Raw genomic sequence first — 24355 nt, 5'->3', positions numbered from 1 at the left:
ACAGGCCGATAGAATTCTTGTAGTGACTTTGTAAGTACAATGTGGGCTCCAGGTTCAGAAGGGCACAAATAGTTTGTGGTAGCTTGAGGCGACAAAATAACATGAAGGCTTCATTGGGTTTACAAGGCTGCTGTGGGAGAGTACAAACATTTAAGAACAAAGTTATATGCTGGAGCCTGTCCCAGCTATCTTCGGGCAGTAGGCAGGGTACACCCTGAACTGGTTGCCAGCTAATCGCAGGGCACACAACCATCCGCGCACACACTCACACCGAGGGTCAATTTAGAGTGTCCAATCAACCTGAAATGCATGTTTTTGGAATGTAGGAGAAAAAAAACAGAGTACCCGGCAAACTCCACACAGGACGGACGGAGCCGGAATCAAACCCGCGACCTCGGCACTGTGAGGCCATCGTGCTAACCAGTTGTCCACCGTGCAACAGTTCATAGATCATAAAATCCAAAACATACAAAGGCCTACAACAGCTCCAGGTGGTCACTCAAGTCTTTTCCAGTTGCTCTTAAGTGTGTGCCCCATCGATCCAAAATAGCAACCTCAATGAGAAGGGGAGTGCAATCGGAGCATTCGCAATCGGATTAGTGCCGATGATAATTGCAGTAACCCACGCTTTGTCGAAGGGTGAGCAATATGGCTCCACGGTGTAACACGAAGAAAGGAAGTTGTTGCCTCTTCTTCAAAACGAAAGAACTTCTAAATTGCTACCACTGTGCCACTTGCGTTGACTTTCAAGATACTTTACTTTCAAGTCCCAAGATAAGACGGCATTTGACTCGCAAATCTTAAGCGATTACGGCAGGAGATGCTCGATACAAATACCAAGAGATGCCGAAGGCTTTCATATGAGCGGCCACCCTGCCGCTGTGCCCTTCCGCTCATTTTCCGATTGAACGGACGAGAACGCGCTAAAACTAAACAAACTGCAAGCGCCGCAGACAGCGCATTCCATGCACCACCAAAACAAACCTCCTCCCAGGATTGCGTCTGTCCTAAAAAAAAAAAAGAAGCACCGTCATCATCGCCTGCAGAAGCAGAACGTTTACAGATGGTCAAGTCATTTTACGATTATGCAATGTATATTCGCTGCAGAGATCCAGACAGGTGCAGAGCACTCACAGGAAAACACCCAATAGCCTATGATGGTAACCTCTTTGCTCCAAAACGGCTCTCAGACCGATCACGAGTCCAGCCCAAATAAAACCTGCACTGTTGAGCAAAAGAACACCACGCCACTGCTTTCCCACTGTTAACTTTGAGCACAGGAAGTCACGGGCCCTTCCTGTGGAGACTGAGCGGAAAAATGTAGGCTCACCGTGGCAGTGGACTGTCCACAGTAACCTCGTCCATGTAATCAAAATCTAAACTAGACAATTACGTAACTGACAAGCATGACATGAGTCTATTGATCTCAGCTAGTGTGCAGCCATCCCGCCCAAGAATAAATAAATAAAATAAATCAATATTTCAGATGACAGGCTTATGTTGAAGAGCAGTAAATGATTTTCTAGGATATATTTGAACAATAACAACCGAACAATTTTTTTTATATACCATTCACACAGTTCTTTAGAAACAACTGCAGTGGTGCCCTGAGATGTGAGTTTGAATCGTAACTAAAAAAAAAAAACAATTTTTGCATTTGTGTTTAATGAGGAAAAAAAATAGCACTCTATGATTATGTCCTTGTTGTCATGTTAAGCCCTTTTCGCACTGCACTTAGCAACATACCATTAACGGACCACAAAGCAGCACATTAACATTTTTTTTTTTTTTTAAATAGCCCACGAAGACACTCTTTATTTGGAAATGGAATGTGGCATGCTGGAAGGTAGCGAAACCTCTGTAACTTGGGGACTGCCATTTGGGAGGGTTAAATCGCTTTTGGAATGTTCTGAACTCCTGTTTTGATGCCGGGAAAAAAAACTGCCGCAGGTTTTGTCACTGGAAAATAGGCACTGGAGACAGTGCCGCTGTTGCAGTGTGTAACAGCTGAAAAGCAAAAAGACTGCACTTGGATTTTAATTTGATTATGTTTGATTGGTCTAGTTGACGCTTTTGGCCAGGCCGGGTGTCGAGAGCGACTACTAATATGCGTTGGGCCTCCGAGTAGCCTCATGTATTATTGACCTCTGCAGACAACTCATGCTCACATCTCGGCCCCCACGGGTTTATTCTGAGAGAGAGCTAGTTAGCATCGCTGTCGTAAAAGCACCTTTTGGTCAGCAAAATGCGGAGAACAACTTGCCATATATTAGAACTGATAAAGGTAGAAATAATGCTGAGGCCTGACAACACTGACAGTGTAGTTATGTAATGACAGCGCAATCGTCAGACATGCTCGGTCCTGAAACGAGACTCAGCTGAAAAGTTACACTCTTGTGTTAATTGTGCAATCTCAGTTAGAGAAACTAAATGCTTTACATTTTGGGAATACCGTGATCAACAAATCTTGCTTGCCAACTTGTGAGAACACGAGTTCGATCATTGGAACGTGTACAGTCAAGACTGGAAGACGGCAACGATTATACACACGCAAGAGACTTTTTATTAGATACACTGAGAGAATGTTATGAGACATAATTAACGTTTGACTTTACAACATTAATGACGCGTACAGAAAAACAGTTTGAAGTGGTATGAGCTAACGGATATGATAATCGGTCCTGCCAACTACCATAACTGGAAATGAACAATTTCGCTCAATTCTGTTTTGTAAAACGGATGACAAAATGACTTCATTTGTCCTGTCAAGACTTGCACTTCCTAATTTGTGGAATTCAAGAAACAGTACTAGATTTGTTTTTACGCATTCACTCAAACATACAGCCGATAACACGCCATTTCTATTCTCACTTGAATATTCACAGCGCCTCTAGTGGTCAGACTAAGACATCACATAACTCAAATAGCTTGTAGTACAGGTTACAGTTGACATGAAATGTGAGGTAAAACAAGCAAGCGTTGGATGTTAAAAATGTCAATTCTAGTGCAGGCGAGGCGGAGTTTGTTTTCATAGCACCGTCGGTTGGGAGGCGGAGTATTGATGACAATTACATAACAGTATCCCAGCTGCTCAATAAACGGAACACACTCACTTAAAATTTCCAACTGCAATCGATCAGTTTTATTCCCATCATTAAGGGCACAAACATACTATTCATTGATGACGAGTTAATATATTTAAAAAGTGCAGCTGTAGACGCATGCAGCTGGCCTCAAGTGAGCACATAAACAAAAGAATTGTTCCATTTGGAGTTTACGATTGCTCCAAGTGTCCCAACAAGTCAACAACGACTGAGGCCATTGCGCCTGGGTGACAAACTCACAAACTGATGTCTGAACAAGTCAGCACAAAACTACACTTGACTCCAAAAAGCAAAGAAACAGACTCCTGCTGAAGTGTCATCTGTTTGAAAATGGACGTGGCATCTTTCTCGGGACGCATGATTGTGGGATTAAGAAGTCACAGTCCTCCGCTGTTCTTCACACAGTCCCTCTTATTCGTGTGGCATTTACATGTTTCACGGAGGAATTAATAACGCGCTGTGTGGAGACAGCGGTCGTATGTGAGCTCGCATTCTTGTCCCACTGCGAAAGCTCGGCAAACACAGCCATACATTCACTTCTACATATTTGCGACACACGTGTTTATCAACAACGGAGCAGATGGATTATTGCTGATAGTCACACGAGGCACAGTCCATTTTGCAACTGTTAGCTCGCCCTTTATTATGAAAGTATCAACTTCAGTGAGTTGTTAATTGACAAAACTCATCGGTCTTTTAAGCGTTTTCGATTACATCACAAAATTCTGCCAAACAAGCGTGGTGTGAAAATAAATCAGAAATCATAATCCAGATTATGGCAATCATGTAAACAAATCAGCAATTTTATCACATCAACTTTTTATGAAAATTGCGTTCTCTCACACTGAAATATTGAAATGAACTTAATTCATTATTGGGTCCTGCTGTCCACATCAGTGACAATGAATAAATAATATCAAGGTGTGGTTGGACGTCTGGGATATTGACTCAGGATTCCGATGACAAGAGAGCCAAGATGGTGTCCGTTTCGGTTACCTAGCAACTTCTTCCGAGAACGCCGGCGCACCGAACACAACAAAAGGGTCTATTTCTTTTTCCCCTCTGGGAAAAGTGATACCGCAGGCAGCAACGGCGGGCACTTGTCCCACAAGTGGACGCTGTACTCTCAATGAATACTTGGAAGCACCCCGCCGCCCATTTCGATTTCCGTTGCGGGGAACCATCATGTCATGTCATCTCCATGGAGACTGATTGCCCCAATGGCAACAACAAAACATTTTGATAGGAAGCCGTTTCTTTCACGAGGAAGCCACACAATAGTACACGCGCAAGTCCAATTCCGCCTCTTGAAGCACAAGCTACGATTAAATAATAAATAAAGGTGCAGAGAATTATTTGTTGGCCTGAGAATAAGGGCAGTACAAATCCCACAATATCAATATATGTACAGAGAAGCAACAAAAACCTTCTGACATCTAAATCAAAGACTGTGTCTATTTTTTTCTGCTGCAGACGCCATCTTGAGCGGGGTGGCCCCTTCCGTGCGTGCCCGCCATACTCGACAAAGCCATTGTATTAGCTATAAAATTTGCAAATGATACTCGTAAAATGGTGTTAGAATGACATAATACAATTAAAAGTAACGGTTCGGGATTAATCCAATGAGTTTGTGCTTCATGATGAAACTCCAACGAGCAAATGAATAAAATATCTTCACAGTTCATTTCACTTTGCCACATCCAAAATGGATGTGACGTTGACATACAGGTTAGCGCTCAAGTCTATGTATATGTCCTCGGCAATATGGACAAAATTTCATCACTCGTTGCCTGATTTCTGAGTTTGGTCATGTGACGTTCACAAGCTGAGCCGTGATTGGTGGTTACCTGAGCCCTGAGCAACTGAGGCAAAATAGCTGCCCCTTGAATGGATTAAAAAATGGTGGGTTGTGGTGCTTAATTCATATTACACCAAATTAATCAGAATATCGTGTTTAGATTAGTGGGGCCTCATATTTTGAAAGAAAATGTGTTTGTTGAACATTTGGACTTGACGTCACCTTTAAGACTGAGATATAGTGATGGTTCTGGGTGTAATCTTTTTTTTGTTTTGTTTTTTGTTTAGTTTGAGAGACAAAAGCTTGAAGGCAGTCTCTCTCTGATTTTATTTTTTTTAATTTTTGCATAGCTCTTGTCTCAAAAAACTGGTTCAGTTGGGTCACTTTAATACATTATCAATTTGCAGCATTTAAGTTATTCACTTCATTCTTTAGTCGTGCCCCTTATTGTATTTTACTCTAATATACATATATAAATGGAGTACAGTCATCGTTGGGAAAATCTGCTATTCTTAATCCTGATATTCAGCGCAAAGAAATTATACTGAATGACTTTACGTACAATACACCAAAATGGACTACCAAAATGTAATATTCACGGGTAAAACTAATACATATGAAGACATTAAATCTGTTTACAAGCCATTTTAAAAGGCCCTATTGTGTTTCCATTCATTCATAATCTCAATATGACAACAAACCCTCATTCATACGCGTCAATTCATTCTCTCACCCACGCCACAATAATTTCACTCAGCTGCTTTGAGGTCAGCGGAGTGCACTGCATGTTCATTCTTGGCTTGGTGACATATTTCAAAGACTCATGACGAACATAGCAAGTAAAAATGGATGTATAGGAGGAAGTCGCGAGGAAGTTGAGGTGTTCCCTTACCACCAGCACCGACGTCCTGACCACCTCCGAGACACTTTGCCGGAGCTCGGCAGCCGTCCCGGGCTTCCCCAGTCCGCGTGTAAACTTCCTCGTCTCCGGCTGAGCGAAAGTTGACATCGCTGGACTTCCCCAAAACAAAAAAAAAGTTTCAAATCCTCAAGTGTCACCGAGGAACGTGTCGGGAATTTTGTTCGTTTGCTAATCCGCCTCTGCCATCCCTTTCAGCGGGCACCACGAGTTCCAAACCGGATCATGTTGTGACGCAATCATTCCCATTTGTCAGCCCAGCACGTTTTTTCTCTCCTTAGCGCCGAGATGTAGTTTGTCGCTTTGAATCATTGCTGTCATAAGAAGTGTGCTCAAATCATGAGTGTCATTGGCGGTCGAGTCCAGACAGGAGGCGTCAAATCTCGTCGTAGTGTCTGTTTGCTCCGCCCTCTTTTTGGCGTACCTTCCTCGGCTTCAAAGCCTGCCCACCGCTGGCCCCTCCTGGAACCTGGGCCTGACGTTCGGTCAAATCAATTCCATTGAAATGCAAGGGTACCTTGAAATTTTAGTTCAATTCCAAACGGAGGAACTGGGAAGTATTTTTATTTAAAAAAAAAAAATCCCTGAATTGCCAATATTCCCATAATTTGACATTTTACGCAAGAAACAAAACCATTCAAATTAATAGAGGAACTGAAAAGATTCGGATTTTCTTTTTCAACCAATTCAAACCTATCCGAGGACAAATGTCTCTACATTTTTCATAACAAAAATGTCTGAATTAATGGATTAATCCTAACCCCAAATTTACTATTGTCCCAAAACACGGGTCAACTATTTTGAACGTTTTTTTTTTCCAAATCAGAGATGCAAGTAAACTGATAAAGATAAAGAGAAACAATGATGATCAATGAGTTTAAATTTTAAGAAGTCTTGGGTTAAAAAAGCCTACTCACACATCGTTAAACTTTTTTCATGTTTTCTTTAAAATGTATGTCATTTTGAATATTTTTTGATGATTAACACAACGGTTCTCATTGAATCCTTAATATTATTGGAACGATTGTTAACTTAGCATTAGCGCTAAACAGTCTTTAACAAGTTATTACATCAACATTTAAAAATTTTATGTATCCAGTGTGGTCGGTTTGAGCATGCTCAGTGCAGTCAGGAAAATGGAAAATACATATCACACCCACACATAGAAATTGCAGTTTTTATTAAGACTAATTTGCCTTACTCAATATTAGAAAAATCGACAGTTCTCTTGCAAATATGGCCGAGACAGGTAGTGAGCAATCCAGGGAGCAGAAATCTGTTTAGAGGGTCAGTTACGGCCATCCATTTATTTTCCCACAGTATTTTGGCTGACTTTGCTGCAATTATTTCTTGATAAATACTGACGCCTACAGGTCACAGTTGTAAGCACATAGAGCAGCAGGCATTACCCAAATGAAAAGAGGAATTTGATGATTATTTATTGATAATTTTTAAAATGCATTCATTTTGAAAGTTGCGTTGGGTCATGAGCCTAATTGCGCTTTTGTTTTTCATGTTCGAACACAGAATCTCCCCAAAATAATTTTCTGTCATTCGAACACATAAAAATAGTTCACGTCCGCAGGTGGGAGGCAAATGGGAATTTTCGGTTTCTCTTTTGCTCTCAACAGTATATTTAAAGCTTTCTGTTACATAGCGTTGTCATTCTGCTACGGTAGTGAACATTTGATTAAAAAGTGAAAGCAAAACTGACAGACATTATAGTCAACAAGGAAATGTAACAATTATCTTAAAATGGCACAACCGCTGACAGTTGCTTCTTTGGCTCATTATTAAGCGAGCCTCAGGTTGTCAAATTATGAAATTACAACAAAACCTTTTACAGTGTAATCATACATTTTTTTTTATTAAGAAACAAACCAGGCCAGGTGCACAGCATTGAGTTTTAAAGGGTGGCCTGTTTTACATTGACATGAATTTCATGGCGTACCGTAAATATAACATTCATTTGAAGTTAAAAAAAAAAAAGCATTAGAAAGTCAAGGAGTGTGACTTCAATGTTTGGCACCACAAGTGAAGTTTCCTGCAAAGTGAACGACAAAAAAAAGGCCATTGAAGAGAGTATACAGACATTTTTCTACTGTAAAAACAAAGTGTGTGTGTGTATTGGGGGGGGGGTAAATCAAAATGAAGAATAGAAGTGGGTGTGATTACAAAACGGTATAAAATGACATCCTTTCAAAAGGTTTTCGATGTGAGCTATAAAAATGCCAGAAGAAGAAATGCAGTCTCTGATGCAGTCGAAACCAGCGGACGTGCTACAATTAGAACAGTAAAAAAAGCACCATCATGTGCATGGGCACATGGACGGATGTCCCACGTGTGTGAAAGACTGAACAGAGTCCAGCTCAATGCGCGTGGGGCTCCTTGTTGTTCTGCACCCGAGCGCGACTGGAAGGGGCTGTTGCACTGCGGATCACCTCCATCCACCTGAGGCCAACAAAACAACCCGCGATGAGCCGTCCGATACACACATGTACACGGAAATCACATAGTAGGTTACCTTTCAAAGGTGTATTCGCTCTCCGCCCGGAAGTAGTAGACATGGGACTTGAAATGCAGTTTGAAGACGTAGTCCTTGTGGATGTTCTCTGACTCGGCGGGAATGGTGACAGAGTAACCCAGAAGGGGAAGGCTGGCCAGTGGATAATCATCCTTTAAAGAGGAGAAATGCTCCATTAAAGCACAAATAAATTTAATCCATCCATTTTTTTCTTTCTTTTTTTTTTTGTGTCCTCAATCGTAAAATAAAATATAATTTAGATGATAACATTTAATTAAAACAAATGAATGAAAAAAGCAAAGATGCAAAGGAAAGATACAAGTTAGCGTTACAGTTCAGTTGTATTTAACTTTAAACTACAATTCATTTGCATTTAATCATTCATAAAAAAATGTTTTTATACATAAATTAGGCATATTTAAAGGGAATCATTTAAGTACACTTTTTGTATTTTTCTAAATTTTAGCATAGTCTTAATATTTAAAATATGCTCAATGGTTTATTGGCTTTTTAAATCTGACATTTGAAGTTAAGAAAATGCTCCTCGCTAATCATTCATTCCGAAAATGTATCTGAAAGTAAATGTGCTGTTCAAATGCTATACTTCAAGGACACTTATCGCCGTACAAAAAAACAAAACAAAACTGAAATCTTGTCCTACTCTTAAAAAATAAATAAATAAATAAAATAAAATAAAACGCTTCTTGAGCAGAAAGTGTTTTTAGGTGACTAACTAGATAAAAAAAAAAAAAAAAAAAAGAATTTTTTTTTTTCTCAGATGTAAAAGAATTTCTCATCCTTAACAGGAAAAACAAGATTTACAGCCTTTGACACTTAAGTGGGGCGGTTTTGAAAATTACCAACAAATCCAACTGATTATTCTTGTATTCCTAAGAGTTTGCGAACATTTTCTATAAAACTTCTAGCAGAAAAGAAACGCGGGACTAAACCGTCGGCTGACAAATGATGCAGTGAAGAGTGCAGCGAGTGTACGGAGGGAGAGAGGTCATCACCTGGTGGGACTTGTAGAAAAACAGGCTGAAGTTGGTGAAGACCACCCACAGCTTCTGCCAGCCGTTGCTGTTCTTGAATTTTCGCAGGAGGTTTCCTGATAGTTGGTTCTAGGAAACACAATAAATGGGAAATTTCAATTCGGAAATTGGCTCTAAATCCAAGATTTTAGTGTTAATTTTCTAGAATAATCAGGTCAATCCGCAGAATAAAACGTATAATTATTTGACTTTTTAAAAATGTACATTATTAAGTTTGGGACGAACTCAGCATTAGGAAGCCGTTTCATTTGATTTCTACCCTTTTTTTTTATTTTTTTAATTTCAAGTATATGAATGTATTGCCCTTCTAACAATCAATTTCCGTGAATTCCATGCTTCCACCTAACGGACACTTCATTAGGTACACCAACACGCGCCAGTAATATCCAAAGCATGAGGTGATTAAAAAATAAATAAAAAAAAAAATAAAAAAAATCTACCTTTAAAAATGTAACAATTCTCAGTTTTCATTGACATTTTCAGAGATTTGCTGCATTAAAAAAAAACATGAGAAACATTAAATTACATTAGTGACGCAGCAAGAGCATGACACTTGTACTATAAATATCAAAATCGGTGAAACTGATCATTTTCCATCAGTCTCTTAACGTGCATTTTAGGTCCATCCAGCAATTTGACCCGACAACTAAATAAACCCTCAATGAATATCCTGAAACTTTGCAATCGGACGTGCAGGTGTGCCTAATCTAACGAGCAATGAACCTGAGCTGTCTGCCTGGCTCTTTTACCTCTAGACTCCTGCGGGCTTCACTAAAGGAGAGGCTCTGTACTCGGTACCAGCAGATAACGCACAGAGGCACCGCTCCCTGGCCACTGCGCGGCCCCGCCTTATTCTCACTGACTGGACTAGGGCCTTCTAGTGTGTGGGGGGTGCACAAATGCAGAGAAACGACAGAGAGGGAGGGCGGGATGGAGGACAGAAAGACAGAGACTGAGTAGGTGAAGCAACAGCATGCAGGTGCAAGGGTCAATAGCACAAAGGTTGGCGACATCCAGGCAAGGCTGCGAAGAGGATGTTTGTTAGGGGTGGGGCGGGGGAGGGGGGGGTCAAGGCGCTCAACCTAGGAGGGGGGGGGGGGGGTGCAGAGGTCTGCAACTCTCAAAACACGAGAGAGTCAATTTATAGACCATCAGCGTTTGCAAGTGGGGTGGGGGGGGGGTGAGGCTGGAGAGAAAGGGAAAATTAAGAAAAGCCACATTTGTGAACTGACAGAAATCCAACACAGAGAAACAACGAACGATTAAGCGAGGCGGAGGCGAGAGAGGTTGGAGGGGGTTAGCTCGGAGCTCGACGTTTGTCCGGTACCTCCACAGCTATGCTAAAATCCACCATGGCTACGCTGGTGTTCCGGTGCCAGCACACGTGCACCATGGTGTTACCGCGATGAGGGGCGGCCCTCTCCGGGGAGCTGTGCGACGTCGTCGTGTCGTCTTCGGACTCCCCCTCCGCTGACTCCTCTGGGCATTCTGGGGAAGTCGGGAGGATGTTACTGCGAGACAATTGAGCTGCACGAGGGGGACAACTTGGAGAGAAGGAAGCTAGAGTAGACAATGTTTGGTTATTAACAAATGACTTGATTTCCTTCTTTGTGATCGTCACTATGAAGGCAAACACTTGGAAGAAGGCTGTAGATGTTTAAAGATGTCCAAAAAAATGCCATGACTGAGATGCAGATTGTTTTTCTATAGGATAAAATTAGCAACAACAGTAATATTCTTTGAAAAGTTGCAGAATAGACACCAAGACGGGCCCTGTTCTGGCCCGCTGGCGGTATGTTTGACAACAGCAAAGCAAAATGAAGTGCACCACTCGGCTGCAACCAGCAGAGGCGCTGTTGATTCATTTGAAAGCAATTCCGTTTGTATCTTCAAGCTGCGCAACACCAGAGATGATGTGAATTGGTGTGCGTTCACTTACTGCCGTCCGTCAGCGTGCAGCTGATCACGTCAGACGAAGGCCCGTTGTTGTTTTTGGTCATTTCAACCGCCATCTCAATGTCATCCATCCACTTCTCCATCTCGGACAAAGAACTGCATGGGAGGAATGCACAACGTACTCCGAATAAAACCAACGGAGGAATGCGTACGCGCAGCCATGCGACGTTATCTGTGGGCTGACCAATTCGGATTCTCACCTGGCCGCGACCACGACAGACTGCCGCTGGCTGACCAAAGTGAAGGCGTGAGCAACACCCCACTCATCTTCACTCTCTCTGATCTGGAAGGAGACACGCAGACATTAGAGGCTGGGTGGCACTAAGTAGGACAGCGAGGACCAAAATAGAGATGGCACAAGGATTAAACCTAATGCGGTTCTCCCAGAAACACGAGTGCGTTTGTTTCCAAACAGAGCTGCTATTCTGATTTTTTGCTTCTCTTTATTTTCGCTAATGAAAGACTGGTGAGGGTCATTTGGGTGCAATTAAGAGGGACCGACCGTCATGCCATGGAGCGGCAGCTGTCCGTGAACTTTGAACTGATTGGTTGCCGTCATCCCTCGACTGCTGTACAAAATGACGTCGTTGAACTGTAATCACAGAAGCGCAGGAATTGAAATAGGAACATTTTGATTTTCTGATTTTGATTTTAGCATTAATAAAAAAAATTATATCGATGAACTAATTTTTTTTTTTTCACCCAAACACAGCAAAATAATGAACAGCACATTTATTGAGAGTCTCGATCGCAACCCTAAGCGAGCTCGGAACTCGGATCTAATATGAAAAAGTAAGTTGTTACCAAGAAAAACATCCGTTGCTGTAGGCCTTTTCCAGACAGCTTGCTAAGGCAGCCAAACCTGATGAACTCCTAAGAAAAAAAAAATGGAATCAAAACAATACAAAAAAAAACTTGTTTGGATTACTGTAAATGACTTCCGACTTACCCGACCAGGAACAACAAGATTGTCCACGCCGATCAGATCCTTCTTCAGCTCCAACAGCTTCTGGAAGTTCTCCATTTTTACGACGCTGCCCTGGAGCTGCTCCACCACTTCCGACACATCTGCAAGAGCAGCTGCACAGAGGGAAGCGACAGGCATTAAAAAATTATCCTTGAACATGACTGACATAAAATCTCCACTATGAAGGGTTTCGTGTCACAAAAATTCCCACAAAATAGCATTTATTATTACAGTATATTCTGATCGTATTTTGTTTACCTCAATAATTTGGTTCCTTCATATTGTGTTTAGGCAAAGTACAGTCTGATGTAAAATTATTGCTTCTGGCCGCTTGTTGTTAAAGAACTACCTTGAAGTGAGGGGAGGAGCGTCATCGCCTTGCCTAACAATAAAGAAAAGTAGTTCTTTGCCACCTTCTTGTGTTAATACGGTTTCAACGACTTCAGATTTTTTGGAGTATAACTGGTCAACGTTTAAAAACTCTTAATCTTATATTATAGATTGAAATGAACCCTACATTCAGTGTAACTTCTGAATATTTGTTTAAAAAGTAAAAAAAAAAAAAAATCACATTGAATTGAATTCAACAATCTTGTCCCGCCTATACAAAAAGCGCCACCGCTCCAAACTTGCCCTAAGAATCACGTGTGTTACCTCTGCAGTCCCTGAAGTCCACATGTGTCGCCGGGTAATGTTTACACAGACGCTCCAGGATGTGCTTGTAGTGCACGAGGCGGTGCAGTGGGCGCAGGATGAAAACATTAAGGGGCACGTAGCACACCTTTTGCAGCTCAAAGTCCCGGCAGAGGCCTTCCAACCTGCGTGACGCCCTGCACGCCTTCTCCAGCTCCGTCAGGATGTCGCTCTGCTTATGCAGGTTGGCCGTCAGTGGCTGTGGACGCATTTACGCATAAATGAGAGTCTCGTCATTCATCTGGAGATGATAGAGTTGAATGAATCAAACCTTTAAGCCTTGTAAATTCTTCAGCATGACATCTCCAATGCGCTGGTAGTCTCCTTTAATGTGAGCATTGGAACGCCCTTCCCTAGACGAGATCAACATCAACATTTTAATTAACTCAACGACAGCATTCTGTCAAAAATCCTTTGATGGTAAATTAGCAAAAAGTCGAGAGGAAATCCTTGAAGCTGCATGAGAGTGTTTTAAGATTAACCACAAGGTGTCGCCTTTGAGCATAAACTTTAAAACGGTGTCCACAAATCACGGTATTTTTAAATCCCTTTTAACATCATAAATACCAGTCTGTATTGTCGTCCATACCTTATCTTTATTGATAGTGCGGCTTAAATGATGAGGAAAGAGATCCTAAATCATTAGTGACGTTTAATTAATGATGAATAATGTCAAGGTGTGCAGTTACCTTTGACAAGCTATAGTAGAACAGGTTACTTTGAGTGTGTAACATAACCTATCAGTAGATTAATTTAAAATGTGATTTGGAGTTTGAATTTGGAGCAGAATAACCATATGTGAGATTAAAAAAAAAAAAAAAAAGACGGCCGTTCTGACAGCCAGGCTGATTTAACACAAGGCCATGAGTCAGTATCTTGTGTTTTGGGGAAAGCACAACATCATTAAAAGCGATCAGACTGCCGGAACCTGACGGTGAGGAAACGTCTGCCTCATGCGGCATGACTGTTACCATGGAGACAGCAGCTCCTGCTGTCATGAAAGCGGCGATTAAACTAAAACCAAAACAAAAAACATTGTTGCATGCGTTTTTTTTTTTTATTTATTTTTTTTAATGTCAGGGTGTGAAGTAGATCTCACCACAAAGCCAGCCTCTGCTCCACCTCCTTGAGAAAACCCGTGTGAAACTTGTGCAGCGGCTCAAGCGTGGAGAACACCGCCTTCTTGAAGGAGTCCGGAATGTCCTCTTCCTGTCCTACGATGTTCTGGAAAGACTGAAAACACCCAGACAAAAAGTAAAAAAAACTGTGAGGAAATTAAAGTGCCACATTTTGTCCTGTCAATTCTAAATGAGAACAGAATGTCAGAATTTAGAAAAAAAAAAAAGGAGTGAGTGAAAGATGTTCAAGTGGCACACAATTAATCCTAAATTATTAATACCCCCGTCAAATTTTGAATTATAGTGAAAAATTATTTGCTGCAACCTTCCGGCTGAAAATTAAAGTGTCAAACGACTATGAGATGTGTTGGAGACATTAATGAAAAATATTGCCCAATGTCACACAGAAAACTATTCACACCCGGCACAATTTAGAGGAACCACCGAATTCTGCACCCTTCTCAAGCATCCTGATTATTTATGAAGCCTAATCCGGAATAATTTAATCAATTATACATTTAGAACATTGCATACGCTTGTAATGAGAAATGACACGAATCATTTTGGATTCATTAAGGTGTCTTGACTGTAAATTGATTCCGTGTTCTACCTTGCGACAACATTTAAGTCCTTTAACTGTCATGTGAATTAAAAAAAAAAAAAATCAATAACTCATCCTTAAAACCGTCATTTAGTTGGTGCTCACACCGCAGAGTGTAATTCAAATTTCCTCTAGAGGGATTATAATCAGTTTAATAAATGAAAAATTGAATTGCACACAGGCAAGAGAGGAGCTTTATTAAAAGCTGGGAAAAGGACTCGAGTCGTTTGGGGTGAGGTGCACCGGCAGTTCAGATGACTTCAGCAGCTACGTGCGACTGGAGGGATTTAGAGAGATGGCGCGCGCGGCTGAAGAAAGATGGGACACAAGCCAACCCAAATATTTATGAGATAGGAGAGACTTTTTGCTCAAGATAGCAAGGTGATAAAAGCGTCAAGGAAGAGAGAATTATACATGTCAAAGCTCACTTTCAAATATACACAGGACACAGCATTAGGAACACCAGCACAAGAGGATGAATGAGTTGGACTGTTCACAAGAAATTATTATTTTTTTTTTTTTCAATATAATCAGTGGTGGGAAGTGAAAAAGTACAAAAATTTTGTCGTGTGCATCAGTAGAATTTACTTACATATCACATTAAAAAAAACTGATAAAGTGCTGCCTTGAGATACAAGTTTAATTTCTCCCATGACCAGGCTCGTAAATTAAAGCCCTTCTCAAATCACATTTCCACATCGAAATGAATGGGATTTCCATTAATCCGTTCCAGCATCCCAAAAACCCAACAAAAAGGTTTGGCTTGTGTTTTTAGTAAAAAAAAACAACACCTCAAATATGATTATTATTTTTATAAAAAGATACAGTAATGACGTAATATATCAATTCAACCTTTTTTTCCCTCCAATTCAATGGAAATTACGCTACTCCTACTGGTGCACATCTTTTTTTTCAGCAAAGGATAAAGAATAATGTAAATGCTGGATTTCTATGCTTGAATTGATGTGTGAAACCAACATAAAGTCACAGATAAGCAAGCAGAGCGTGTATAAATCGCTCTAAACAGAAACAGTGACGCACCAGTGGCCTTGAGCGATTTAGATACTTCCGAGTGTGTGGTGTGGAGAATGGGTACAAAAATGTCATCTTTCAAAATCTGCCTGTGTCACCGCCTGCCTCAATGTCCTGCCGGGTGCTCTGCGATGGAGCAGCTAACACAGATAATCGATGTGTTCTCCCCCCCCGCCCAGAGGATGGCAAGAGGAGAAAAGAAACAGCAAAGTGACACGTCGGGCAGCGGCGCCCCGGAGTCACCTTACCACGGTCACCACCTCCAGGTCTTTGACGTACGTCCTCTCTGTGGTCAGCAGTTCCTTGGCGATGAAGTAGGCCCTGTCTGTGGGGAACCTCTGCCAGAGGTCATAAAAAAAAAATTAAAAAAAACGTTGTTAAGCAAAACACAAGTGAATCCAACCGACATGTTTGTTCAGTATTTTTTATCAGTGTTTTTGCTTTGTGTTGTGAGCAATTAAGGTTCTATATGCCCTCACATGTGGGCAAGCAGAGCCTCAGAAGCACATTGAGTCGTTTCTCAAACAGGAGACGGCACAAATACAAAATGAAAACACCGGCAAGGAGCCGCTATAGGCCACAACTCACATCCAGACGCTCACACTGCAATAATGTGTAGCTTTAGGCCACGCCCCTTAAAAGCACCCATCCGGCCGGCTCTCTAATGCTAGTGTATGTGCAGTCATCAAACTTACTCTATTATTTATATATTTTATTTTGGTTATATACAAGATAGTCCTATTTCTCTTCAATTTAAACATTTTAACAACATTTGGGTGGATTTTAGCAGTGCTGGAAAATGGATTTCATCTACCTTATGATTAAAATGTGCAATCCTCATTGTAGTTGATTAATGTGAACTATCAAAAATAAATTAAGTGTAAAAAAATAAGAAAAACAAGCTTCCAGGTCTCAGGAATAAAAAGTTCAGAAATATATTAAAATCTTTTCAATTTATACCATATTGCTTAGTGCATATTAAGTAAATCTAATCATGCAAAAATCAAAAATCCGAACTCCTTGCTTAACTCGTATAAAGCACAAACCTTCCGGCGCACCTCATCTTCATCATCGGTACGAATGCTGCAGGCGTCGTTGAGGAGGGGGCTGGTGAGAGGCGAAGGTTGCCGGACGTCGGGACTGTGACTGCCCACCTCCAGAGCCGTCTGGCCGTTAAGCAGACCGTGTGAGTGGCCGGAGGACGTGGACAGGTAGGGACTGTTTGTCAGCGCGCCTATTAAGAAAGAGACAGACGAGTGAAAACTCAGCAATGGGAAGACACGGGCTAAATGATTTGTGGTGGCCGCCTTGTGCTCACTTGCTTAATTAAATCGTATGAGTTGTAAGCCAATATGGCCCATAAAAAAATAAATAAATAAAAAAAAAACAAGTGACAGTTATTGACAGAATCTATTTGAGGGAGCTTGGGAATTTCCTAGCTGAGGCATCTGCCTTCTAGAAGCGAAACCTCAGCAGTGACTCACTCTGTAGTCCAGACAGCACCGGCAGGCTTTGTGCAACCAAAAAGAAACATACCGCAGAAAGATGACACTCATGGGACACAACATTAGGTACACCGGCACAATCTAATCAGATCCATTCTATGAGCTGTATCCAAAATTCGAAGAAGTAGAATTGTCCAACGATTTTTAATTGGAACCCAATTAGCAATTAAATTATATTAATCTTTGAAAATGAGGCATTTTGATGCATTTCCTGTATTGGCTGCCAGGATGGCCGAGTGGTCTAAGGCGCCGCGTTCAGGACCCAGTCTCCCCAGGAGGCCTGGGTTCGAATCTCGAATTTCCCCATTGTGGGACTAATAAAGGCAATATTATTATTAATATTATTATTATTGAATCAGCAATCAGCTAGAACACCACAACAGCAAACACAAACTGCCATGACAAACCTACAACTAAATATAATATTATTCAGGAAAGCAACCGGGAGGATGAAAGGAGACGTTGAAATTCAAAAAGAATTCTGCGATCTGACTTCATAAAAGCCATTTTTTATTGACTTTCATAGAAACAGAAGAGAGGCGTGCAAATCTTAAGACAAGCAGCACATAAACACAAAAGTGAAAGTTGGGAGGGAGTGCAGGAAACCAAAAAACAAAAAAGGAGGGAATTCATGCAACAAGCCTGTAACACATTTTGAATAACTTATTAACACATTCATGTTAACAAAATGTGTTAAAAATGACCTGATGTTTAAATTTCAGTACAAGCAAAGAGCGGTAAAGGAAAGACAGAAAAAACATGAAGCGACAGACATCACACACACAAAAAAAAAATACGATTAAGTCATGCCAGATCAGTGGGGAAAAGTGTGCATGACAAAAAAAAAAAAAAAAAAAAAGGTTTACAAGAATTTCACAAATCAAACATTGCAGAAATGTGCTCGATTATCATGCAGTGAAAGAGCCGTCAGGTTTACGGTACATGCGGTTAAAGCTTCAGTGTGGACAAAAAAAAAAAAAAAGATAGCCGACAGTTTCATGCAAACAGACAAGTGCATAGAAAGGTGAAAGCAAAAGGAAAAACAAAAACAAAAAAAAACAGGAGACAAGCAGACCAAAGCGCCCTTCAAAGCGGAAAGATGACAAAAAAATGGAAACAAAAAGTGCGTTGAGTATAATGAAGCAACTTTGTGTACCTTGAGATGATTTGGTGAAGACGATATTCAAGTGCAAAGAGCGAGGGAACGTTTCAACTAAAGTCTGATCAGGCCACCACTGGTATCTCACGGAATATTTACACATTTTACAGAATTAGGTACATTGCCATCATCTTATGAGATCCCAAAACAAGAGCAGAATATTTAAAAAAAAAAAAATTAGGAACCACACTAACTGGAAACTGGATTAGTGTACCTAATAGAGTGTCCAGATAACGGATTTTAGTTTTTTTTTTTTCTTCCCAATTCAGAGTCATAAGGCATTAGGATAAACCCCACATTCAACAGGTCTTCAAACATCGTTGCAAACTTTGTTCCGGGCAGAAAAAAACAGGAGTTTATGCCAAATTAATTACGTTAAAGCTTAAAATGGCACTTGTGATTTTTTTGCAACCGCTTAAAAAGAAAAAAAATATTCATATAAGCTGGGAAAGGGAAATGTCTCCATTACACAAATAGAAAAAAGTGGAACCTATACAGAAAAAAAAAAACATTCCAGGAAGACCTTTGAGGCATTTAATTCCCAGATTAAAAAAAAAAAAATAGGACAACCCCAGGTTATTCGTGTTATGAGGTTCAACTGTGATTCCCAACAATTGCGCCAGATCATCAACTTCACCTATTAGTACAAAAATATTTTTTCAATTACTATGAATAATACATAATCTATGCCAGCTACATATACTGACAGCCGGAACAAATAAATGGTCCAACTAAACTGTGTGTTCCATTTATACAAGCCAACAGTCGCTTTGTATTCAACTAAAAAGGAGCAAATTTCACACTGTGTCAATTTGTGAGGAATTCCATCCAAAATCCTTCAAATAAATTCCATTGGCTCAGTAAAGTTCGGGTTACGCTGTTCGGTTCGACTAGCCGTTGACTATCTGAAAGCTATCGTCATCGCTGAAGGTGTGACACGCGTCTTCGTCCGCCTCCTCATCAAGCTGGAGGCTACCGAAGGAAAACTTGTTTCTCGGTATGGCCGAAGTGGCCTCGGACACGAGCTGGCTGTTGCCATCCGCCCGATGGACCTCCGCCTCAGACTCACTCGACTCGGAGGCACTGGTGTTACAGCCTTCGCTCATCTGAACTGCCCCGACGTGTGCGACGCCAGCTTGGCGTTTACGTCCCGGACTGGTCTTAGTTTTGCCTGGTGCTGAGAGCCCGTTAGCCAGCATGCGGCGCTCAAGAGCAGCCATTCGCTCAGCGTGAGACAGGACAGGTTGCGATTCTCGACCGGGAAAGGAAGGGGCGGGATTTGGGTTGGCGGGAGGGCGGTGTTTGGCTTTGTGGTGCTTTCGAGAGCGATGAGAGCGACTTGGGGCGGCTTCAGTGCTCGCGTAGCCATTTTGCTCAGCGTGACCGAAGGATCCAGATGGACGGAAGGTGCCCATAACTGGACTGGGGGAGACAACTGGTGGACCGGTTACATGTTGAAACATGACCGGGCTATTGCTGTGCTTATTTCTACTACGCGGCCTATTCACGACCGTTTCAGTATTCATAACATGTGACAATTTCGAAGCGCTGGATTGCTCCCTGTACTGCACACTACCCTGAAACTCCTCCTGGTGGACCGGCGCAGGTCCATTCATGTTTCTCGAGGCTGAGCCATGCTGAAACGCAACCCTCTCCGTGTAGCTCTGAGTCCAACCAATCGCGTCCTTACCTATGTTATAGTTCCTATCTTTGTCAGAGCAGGTAGAAAAGCAGCCGCCTTTAGCAGCCCGAGAAGCTGAACCTGTTGCCAGTTGTTCTAGGTGAGCCGGCCGAGTGGATCCTCTCGTCTCCTCCTTCCTGGACGGCGATTTGTCTTCGTGGCCGCTGTTCTGGTGAACCGGGCTCCCCGGAACTTCGGGTGTTTCTTGTGAACTCACCAGCGCCGATTCCTTCCACTGGTGCTGCGACGGCGCGTCAACCCGGTCGCTGAGAGCACCAGTCTGGAATGGAGAGTTAGGTCGATTATTGATGCGAAAAACTTGTCCGGTGAACCCATCCGAGTCATCATTCGCGCCCTGCAGATTTTTAACTGATCATTTTTAGATTTTTTTTTTTTTTTTTACAGTAAATCGGCAAGTCTGAATTTAGAATTGTGCGCCTTCAGTGTACTAACAATGTTGTAACTGTAGTGTACCTGTCAATATAGAGTTTTATTGGAAGAGAGCCAACATAAAATTTTTTATCAGAGTTGGCTTCCTATGTCCGGAAACATTTTTGGGAGTATTTCAAACATATCTTGACTTTTTTTTCTAGCATATCAGTTTTTTGATATATTTTCATTTTCTGTTTTTAATCATTTTACAATACGTTGCTATTTATAACTCTAATATTGAAATCTGCTACTATATCATTATCATTAAAAAAAACAGAGTGAAAATAAGGGCAGATTTTAAAAAAATAAATAAAAATGTCCAGAAAAGTTTACTTGCATCTCTGCTAGTGAAATTTAGAAAAAACATTGTTGACCAGTGAAAATAAAAGCAACAAGATGTGGACGCCTCTTCAGTGTAACTATTTTTTTGTTCTACCAAAGCAGAAATCAGTCCAGGTGACATGCCTGTAACGTAATATCTGAGATAACTTCTATTAACTTCTCTCTGGTGTTTAGCATTAGATGTTAGCATTAAGCTAGCAGATTTGGTTAGCATCAAGCTAGCAGATTTGGCTGGACAAAATGTTTTGCGCTTTAACTATGAATGAGAGCTGAGTCTTCTTTTTGTTTCCTAAATCATCATAGAAAGAGCGAGAATTTGTGGTAAGGAATATTTTGTATAATATCTTTGTTCAGGCGCCCTGAAAATGTTGAAAACACGCAGGACCACGTGTCCACCGACAAACTCACTTCTTTTGGCACTTTTTGGTTGCGTGGAGAAGGCAAAGGCGGCGGGCGGCTATTGTGCTGGACTCGACTGTGTTTCCTAGCAGACAGAATGTCGAAGGTCAGAGTTGAAAGCCACGCTCTGGCCCGGATCAAATACGTCAAACGCTTTTCACCTTTCGAACGGGAGCTTTTTAAACTCTGACTCCCTCACAAAGTCGATCACCTGCTTCTGCGTGCGGCCGCTGCGGAGACAAGCAGAGGCACCGAGGGAGGCCATTTAGAGGTGAGTCCGACTCACGCCGTCGATGCCATCCCGAGAGAAAAACGGCAGCCTCGCTAACGTGAGCTTATGTTACCTGAATCTGAAAGAGGAGCCTCGTGTGAACAGCACAGGTTTGGGTTTGGGTTTGGGTTCCTCAAAGAGCCGGAAGAAGGCGTGGTATTCCACACAGATCTTCCAGAAGACTTTACAACAATCTCTGCTGACCATGAGAAACTCCAGCGTGTCTTGATATGAACTCTGGAGAACCAACACACAAATTGCTTTGCAATATTTGCCCTTTCTTAAACAATTTGCGTCCGCGGATAAACTTACATTGCCATCAGCCCTGAGCTTGATGAGGAAACGTTTCCTCTTGAAGCTCAGTTTACGCACTTTAGACCAGTTGAAAGAGTTGATCTTCGTGTGCCCCTGTGGAGATGAAAACAATCAAGTGAGCCGGGGATCGGAAAAAAACTCCAAATTTAGTGAAGCCCACCTGAAAGACCAGGACGCCCGTGTGCGCCACGGCCAGGCTTAAACGCGAGCCCTCACGGTCTTTGGCCGGGTGGAGACGAACGCCGTACATCTCCAGGCGCCGTGCCACTTCGAGTAATTGGAAGTCGGATTCGGCCGGCGTCTGACCTCTAACGAGACAAAAATCCAACAGGAATAAATATAAATAGAAGTCTGTTATCCAAGCAATGAAATTCTGGCATTTTTTTTTTTTTTAGAAAACATTCCAGGGACTCGGGGGAGATTATGTCTGCATTTTTATTCCAGATAAACTAAAAGATGTAAAAGAAAAAAGATGTGTTGCTGAGTCGTGTGTTTAAGCAGCATTTTTTTTCAACTTTCTAATTATTATGTGAGCATTTAATGAGCAGACTATCAAAATTATACAGTTTGACATTTAAACAATGTTTAATTTTTTTTTTTATGTGTCAGTTCGACGGTGAAGTCCAACTGAGTGTGCCAAACAACTTGAAGCAAGCACGCTTTGGATCTTATTTCGAGAACTACAAGCAAGAGAGTGAGAACAGGAGCCCAAAAATACTTTAAAAGTTTGTTTTAATAGAATTAAATATTTTGAAAGTTGATGAGACAGGTAAAAAATTTTTTTTTTTTTAAATATCGTTTGTGTTCTACTCACCTTGAATTCTGGAATGTATAAATAAAATTTTCCTCAAATAAGGAGGATAATGTCTCAGTTGTTGCCATTTACAATTACCTACAATAATATTGTCTCTTATTTTAGTGTAATTGTACGAAGAGAGACCAATTAATTAATTTCAATACACCATCCATCATTGATAAGTACCGGTACAATAATCTATAAGGCATGCAGGTCAACTGTGTTTATGCCCAATTTAGCGCAAAGTTGTCGTGAAAGGAATAAGCAACTTTTCTGAATTCTTATCAGCAAAGAAGCGTTGGTTCCGCTTGCATTCGGTGATTAATGAGCCGCTTATCTTCATGTGGCACCACCGCTACGAGAACCGCGGCTTTCGTTATCAACTAGGCCTCCGGGGAGAAAAAGCAAAGTGAAAGAAAGGAGTACATTAAAAAAAAAAAAAAAAAGCAGCTCCTTTTGAAGAGCAGCTATTCACTCGCAGCCAGTCCATCAATTTGAAGAGTTGCTTCAAACTCTGTGGGGAAAAAAAAGGACCCTTGACTTCATACAACAACCTAGAACTGACCGTAAAAAATCGAAAGCGCGCTGGGAACAGCTGGGAATGATTTGGTGCGTGAACACAGAAATGATTAGAAATGACACCTTTTGTACTAAAAAAAAACAACAACAATCTTCAAAAACAAAAAGGACAGCTTCGTGCTTACATATTCATGGAGTGGAACTCCATGATCTTGTCAATCAAGGGCATCTGATCAGGGATGTATTTATTATTGAGGAGGTGTGACCGGCACTGGCTCTCCTCAAAGTCGCCAATCTCAGCTGAAAAGTAAGAAATAATAAATTTAAGCGGGAAAAGTAGTGGAAATTTTGCAAAGCTTTCAACACTCACACTGGATAATGTGGGAGACCATCAACGCAGCACTCGTGTCATTGCACGTTAGATGGCCACCGGAAAGATCTTGTTTGATCTGGAGGGCAAACAAGTACCTGGAAAAGAAAAGATGGCTCCATTTTTTAATTAAAGTGTTTCTAATACGATTCAAATATGAGACAACAATGCCCAACCAAGCCCTTTTGGGTATAAAAGAAGTGCTTGGGCGCAATCTTGGTGGCAAGGAATTATGTTGAAGTGAGTCAGGAAGATTACTCTAGACAAAAGTAGTGCTTCGACATAATCTTGTGGCATCTTGGTGCAAGGAATTATGTTGACGTGAGTTGAGGCGATTTATTTGGAAAAAAGTAGCGCTTCGCCGCCATCATGCGGTATAAATAGACAAGATGTCAATCAAAATTAGTAGAACTCCAATTTGTTCAATTTGGTTCTAATGCAGCTCTGACTTCTTTAAAAAAAAATAATTATTTTTTCAAAGTACAGCCAACTTAACGAGGCGACGTGAGTATTAATATCGTGGAACGAAACCCACCGAGTCAGCTCCTCCAGCAACTGGGCATGGTCTGGCGGAAAATATTTCACAGCAAACCTCAACGTTGTGTGCTTCGGTCCTGTTAGGAACATATGAGGTATCAAAATAGAAATTGCCAGAACCTTGTCAGATTTGCACCTTCACGAAAACATCCATATTGGAACACGGGGTGGTGGGAGCGCATACGCACGTCTCAGCTGCTTGATAATAGGCTTGATCGGATCCAACCACACCTATGGAGAAGATAAGATCACCATGTAATTGCTC

The 24355-nt window shown here is 41.4% G+C and overlaps 2 protein-coding genes across 5 annotated transcripts in view; both read right to left on the bottom strand.

The window, feature by feature from the left end:
- Window positions 1-6195, bottom strand: part of LOC148323626 (dedicator of cytokinesis protein 9-like) — a 57045-nt gene extending 50850 nt beyond the window's left edge. For both annotated transcript variants that reach the window (XM_088315857.1, XM_088315858.1), the window contains exon 1: window positions 5795-6195. In XM_088315857.1, coding sequence (XP_088171983.1) covers window positions 5795-5911 — 117 coding nt within the window. In that variant the 5' untranslated portion in view covers window positions 5912-6195. The remainder of the gene's footprint in view (window positions 1-5794) is intronic.
- Window positions 6196-7090: 895 nt separating this feature from the next.
- LOC148323625 (FERM, ARHGEF and pleckstrin domain-containing protein 1-like) overlaps window positions 7091-24355 on the bottom strand; it is a 39429-nt gene continuing 22164 nt past the window's right edge. Inside the window, exons 4-27 of one of the 3 annotated variants that reach the window (XM_088315861.1) lie at window positions 24279-24321; window positions 24089-24167; window positions 23554-23651; window positions 23369-23483; window positions 22029-22176; window positions 21866-21961; window positions 21627-21790; window positions 21444-21512; window positions 21292-21367; window positions 20191-20389; window positions 16811-16998; window positions 16013-16102; window positions 14113-14246; window positions 13285-13366; window positions 12975-13212; window positions 12303-12433; window positions 12158-12226; window positions 11856-11945; window positions 11554-11636; window positions 11337-11449; window positions 10147-10274; window positions 9359-9466; window positions 8346-8497; window positions 7091-8272 (exon numbers count right to left, since the gene is read on the bottom strand). In XM_088315861.1, coding sequence (XP_088171987.1) covers window positions 8191-8272; window positions 8346-8497; window positions 9359-9466; window positions 10147-10274; window positions 11337-11449; window positions 11554-11636; window positions 11856-11945; window positions 12158-12226; window positions 12303-12433; window positions 12975-13212; window positions 13285-13366; window positions 14113-14246; window positions 16013-16102; window positions 16811-16998; window positions 20191-20389; window positions 21292-21367; window positions 21444-21512; window positions 21627-21790; window positions 21866-21961; window positions 22029-22176; window positions 23369-23483; window positions 23554-23651; window positions 24089-24167; window positions 24279-24321 — 2775 coding nt within the window. In that variant the 3' untranslated portion in view covers window positions 7091-8190. Of the gene's footprint in view, window positions 8273-8345; window positions 8498-9358; window positions 9467-10146; window positions 10275-10724; window positions 10886-11336; window positions 11450-11553; window positions 11637-11855; window positions 11946-12157; window positions 12227-12302; window positions 12434-12974; window positions 13213-13284; window positions 13367-14112; window positions 14247-16012; window positions 16103-16810; window positions 16999-20190; window positions 20390-21291; window positions 21368-21443; window positions 21513-21626; window positions 21791-21865; window positions 21962-22028; window positions 22177-23368; window positions 23484-23553; window positions 23652-24088; window positions 24168-24278; window positions 24322-24355 lie in introns of all 3 variants that reach the window. The other 2 variants (XM_088315860.1, XM_088315859.1) reach the window with 2 other exon arrangements.

This window comes from Idiotropiscis lumnitzeri, chromosome 14, assembly GCF_059441095.1.
Source record: "Idiotropiscis lumnitzeri isolate Australia: NSW breed Sydney's pygmy pipehorse chromosome 14, RoL_Ilum_1.0, whole genome shotgun sequence".
Lineage (NCBI taxonomy): Eukaryota > Metazoa > Chordata > Actinopteri > Syngnathiformes > Syngnathidae > Idiotropiscis > Idiotropiscis lumnitzeri.
Note: the sequence above shows the minus strand (reverse complement) of the source record. Positions and strands in the feature narration are given on the sequence as shown.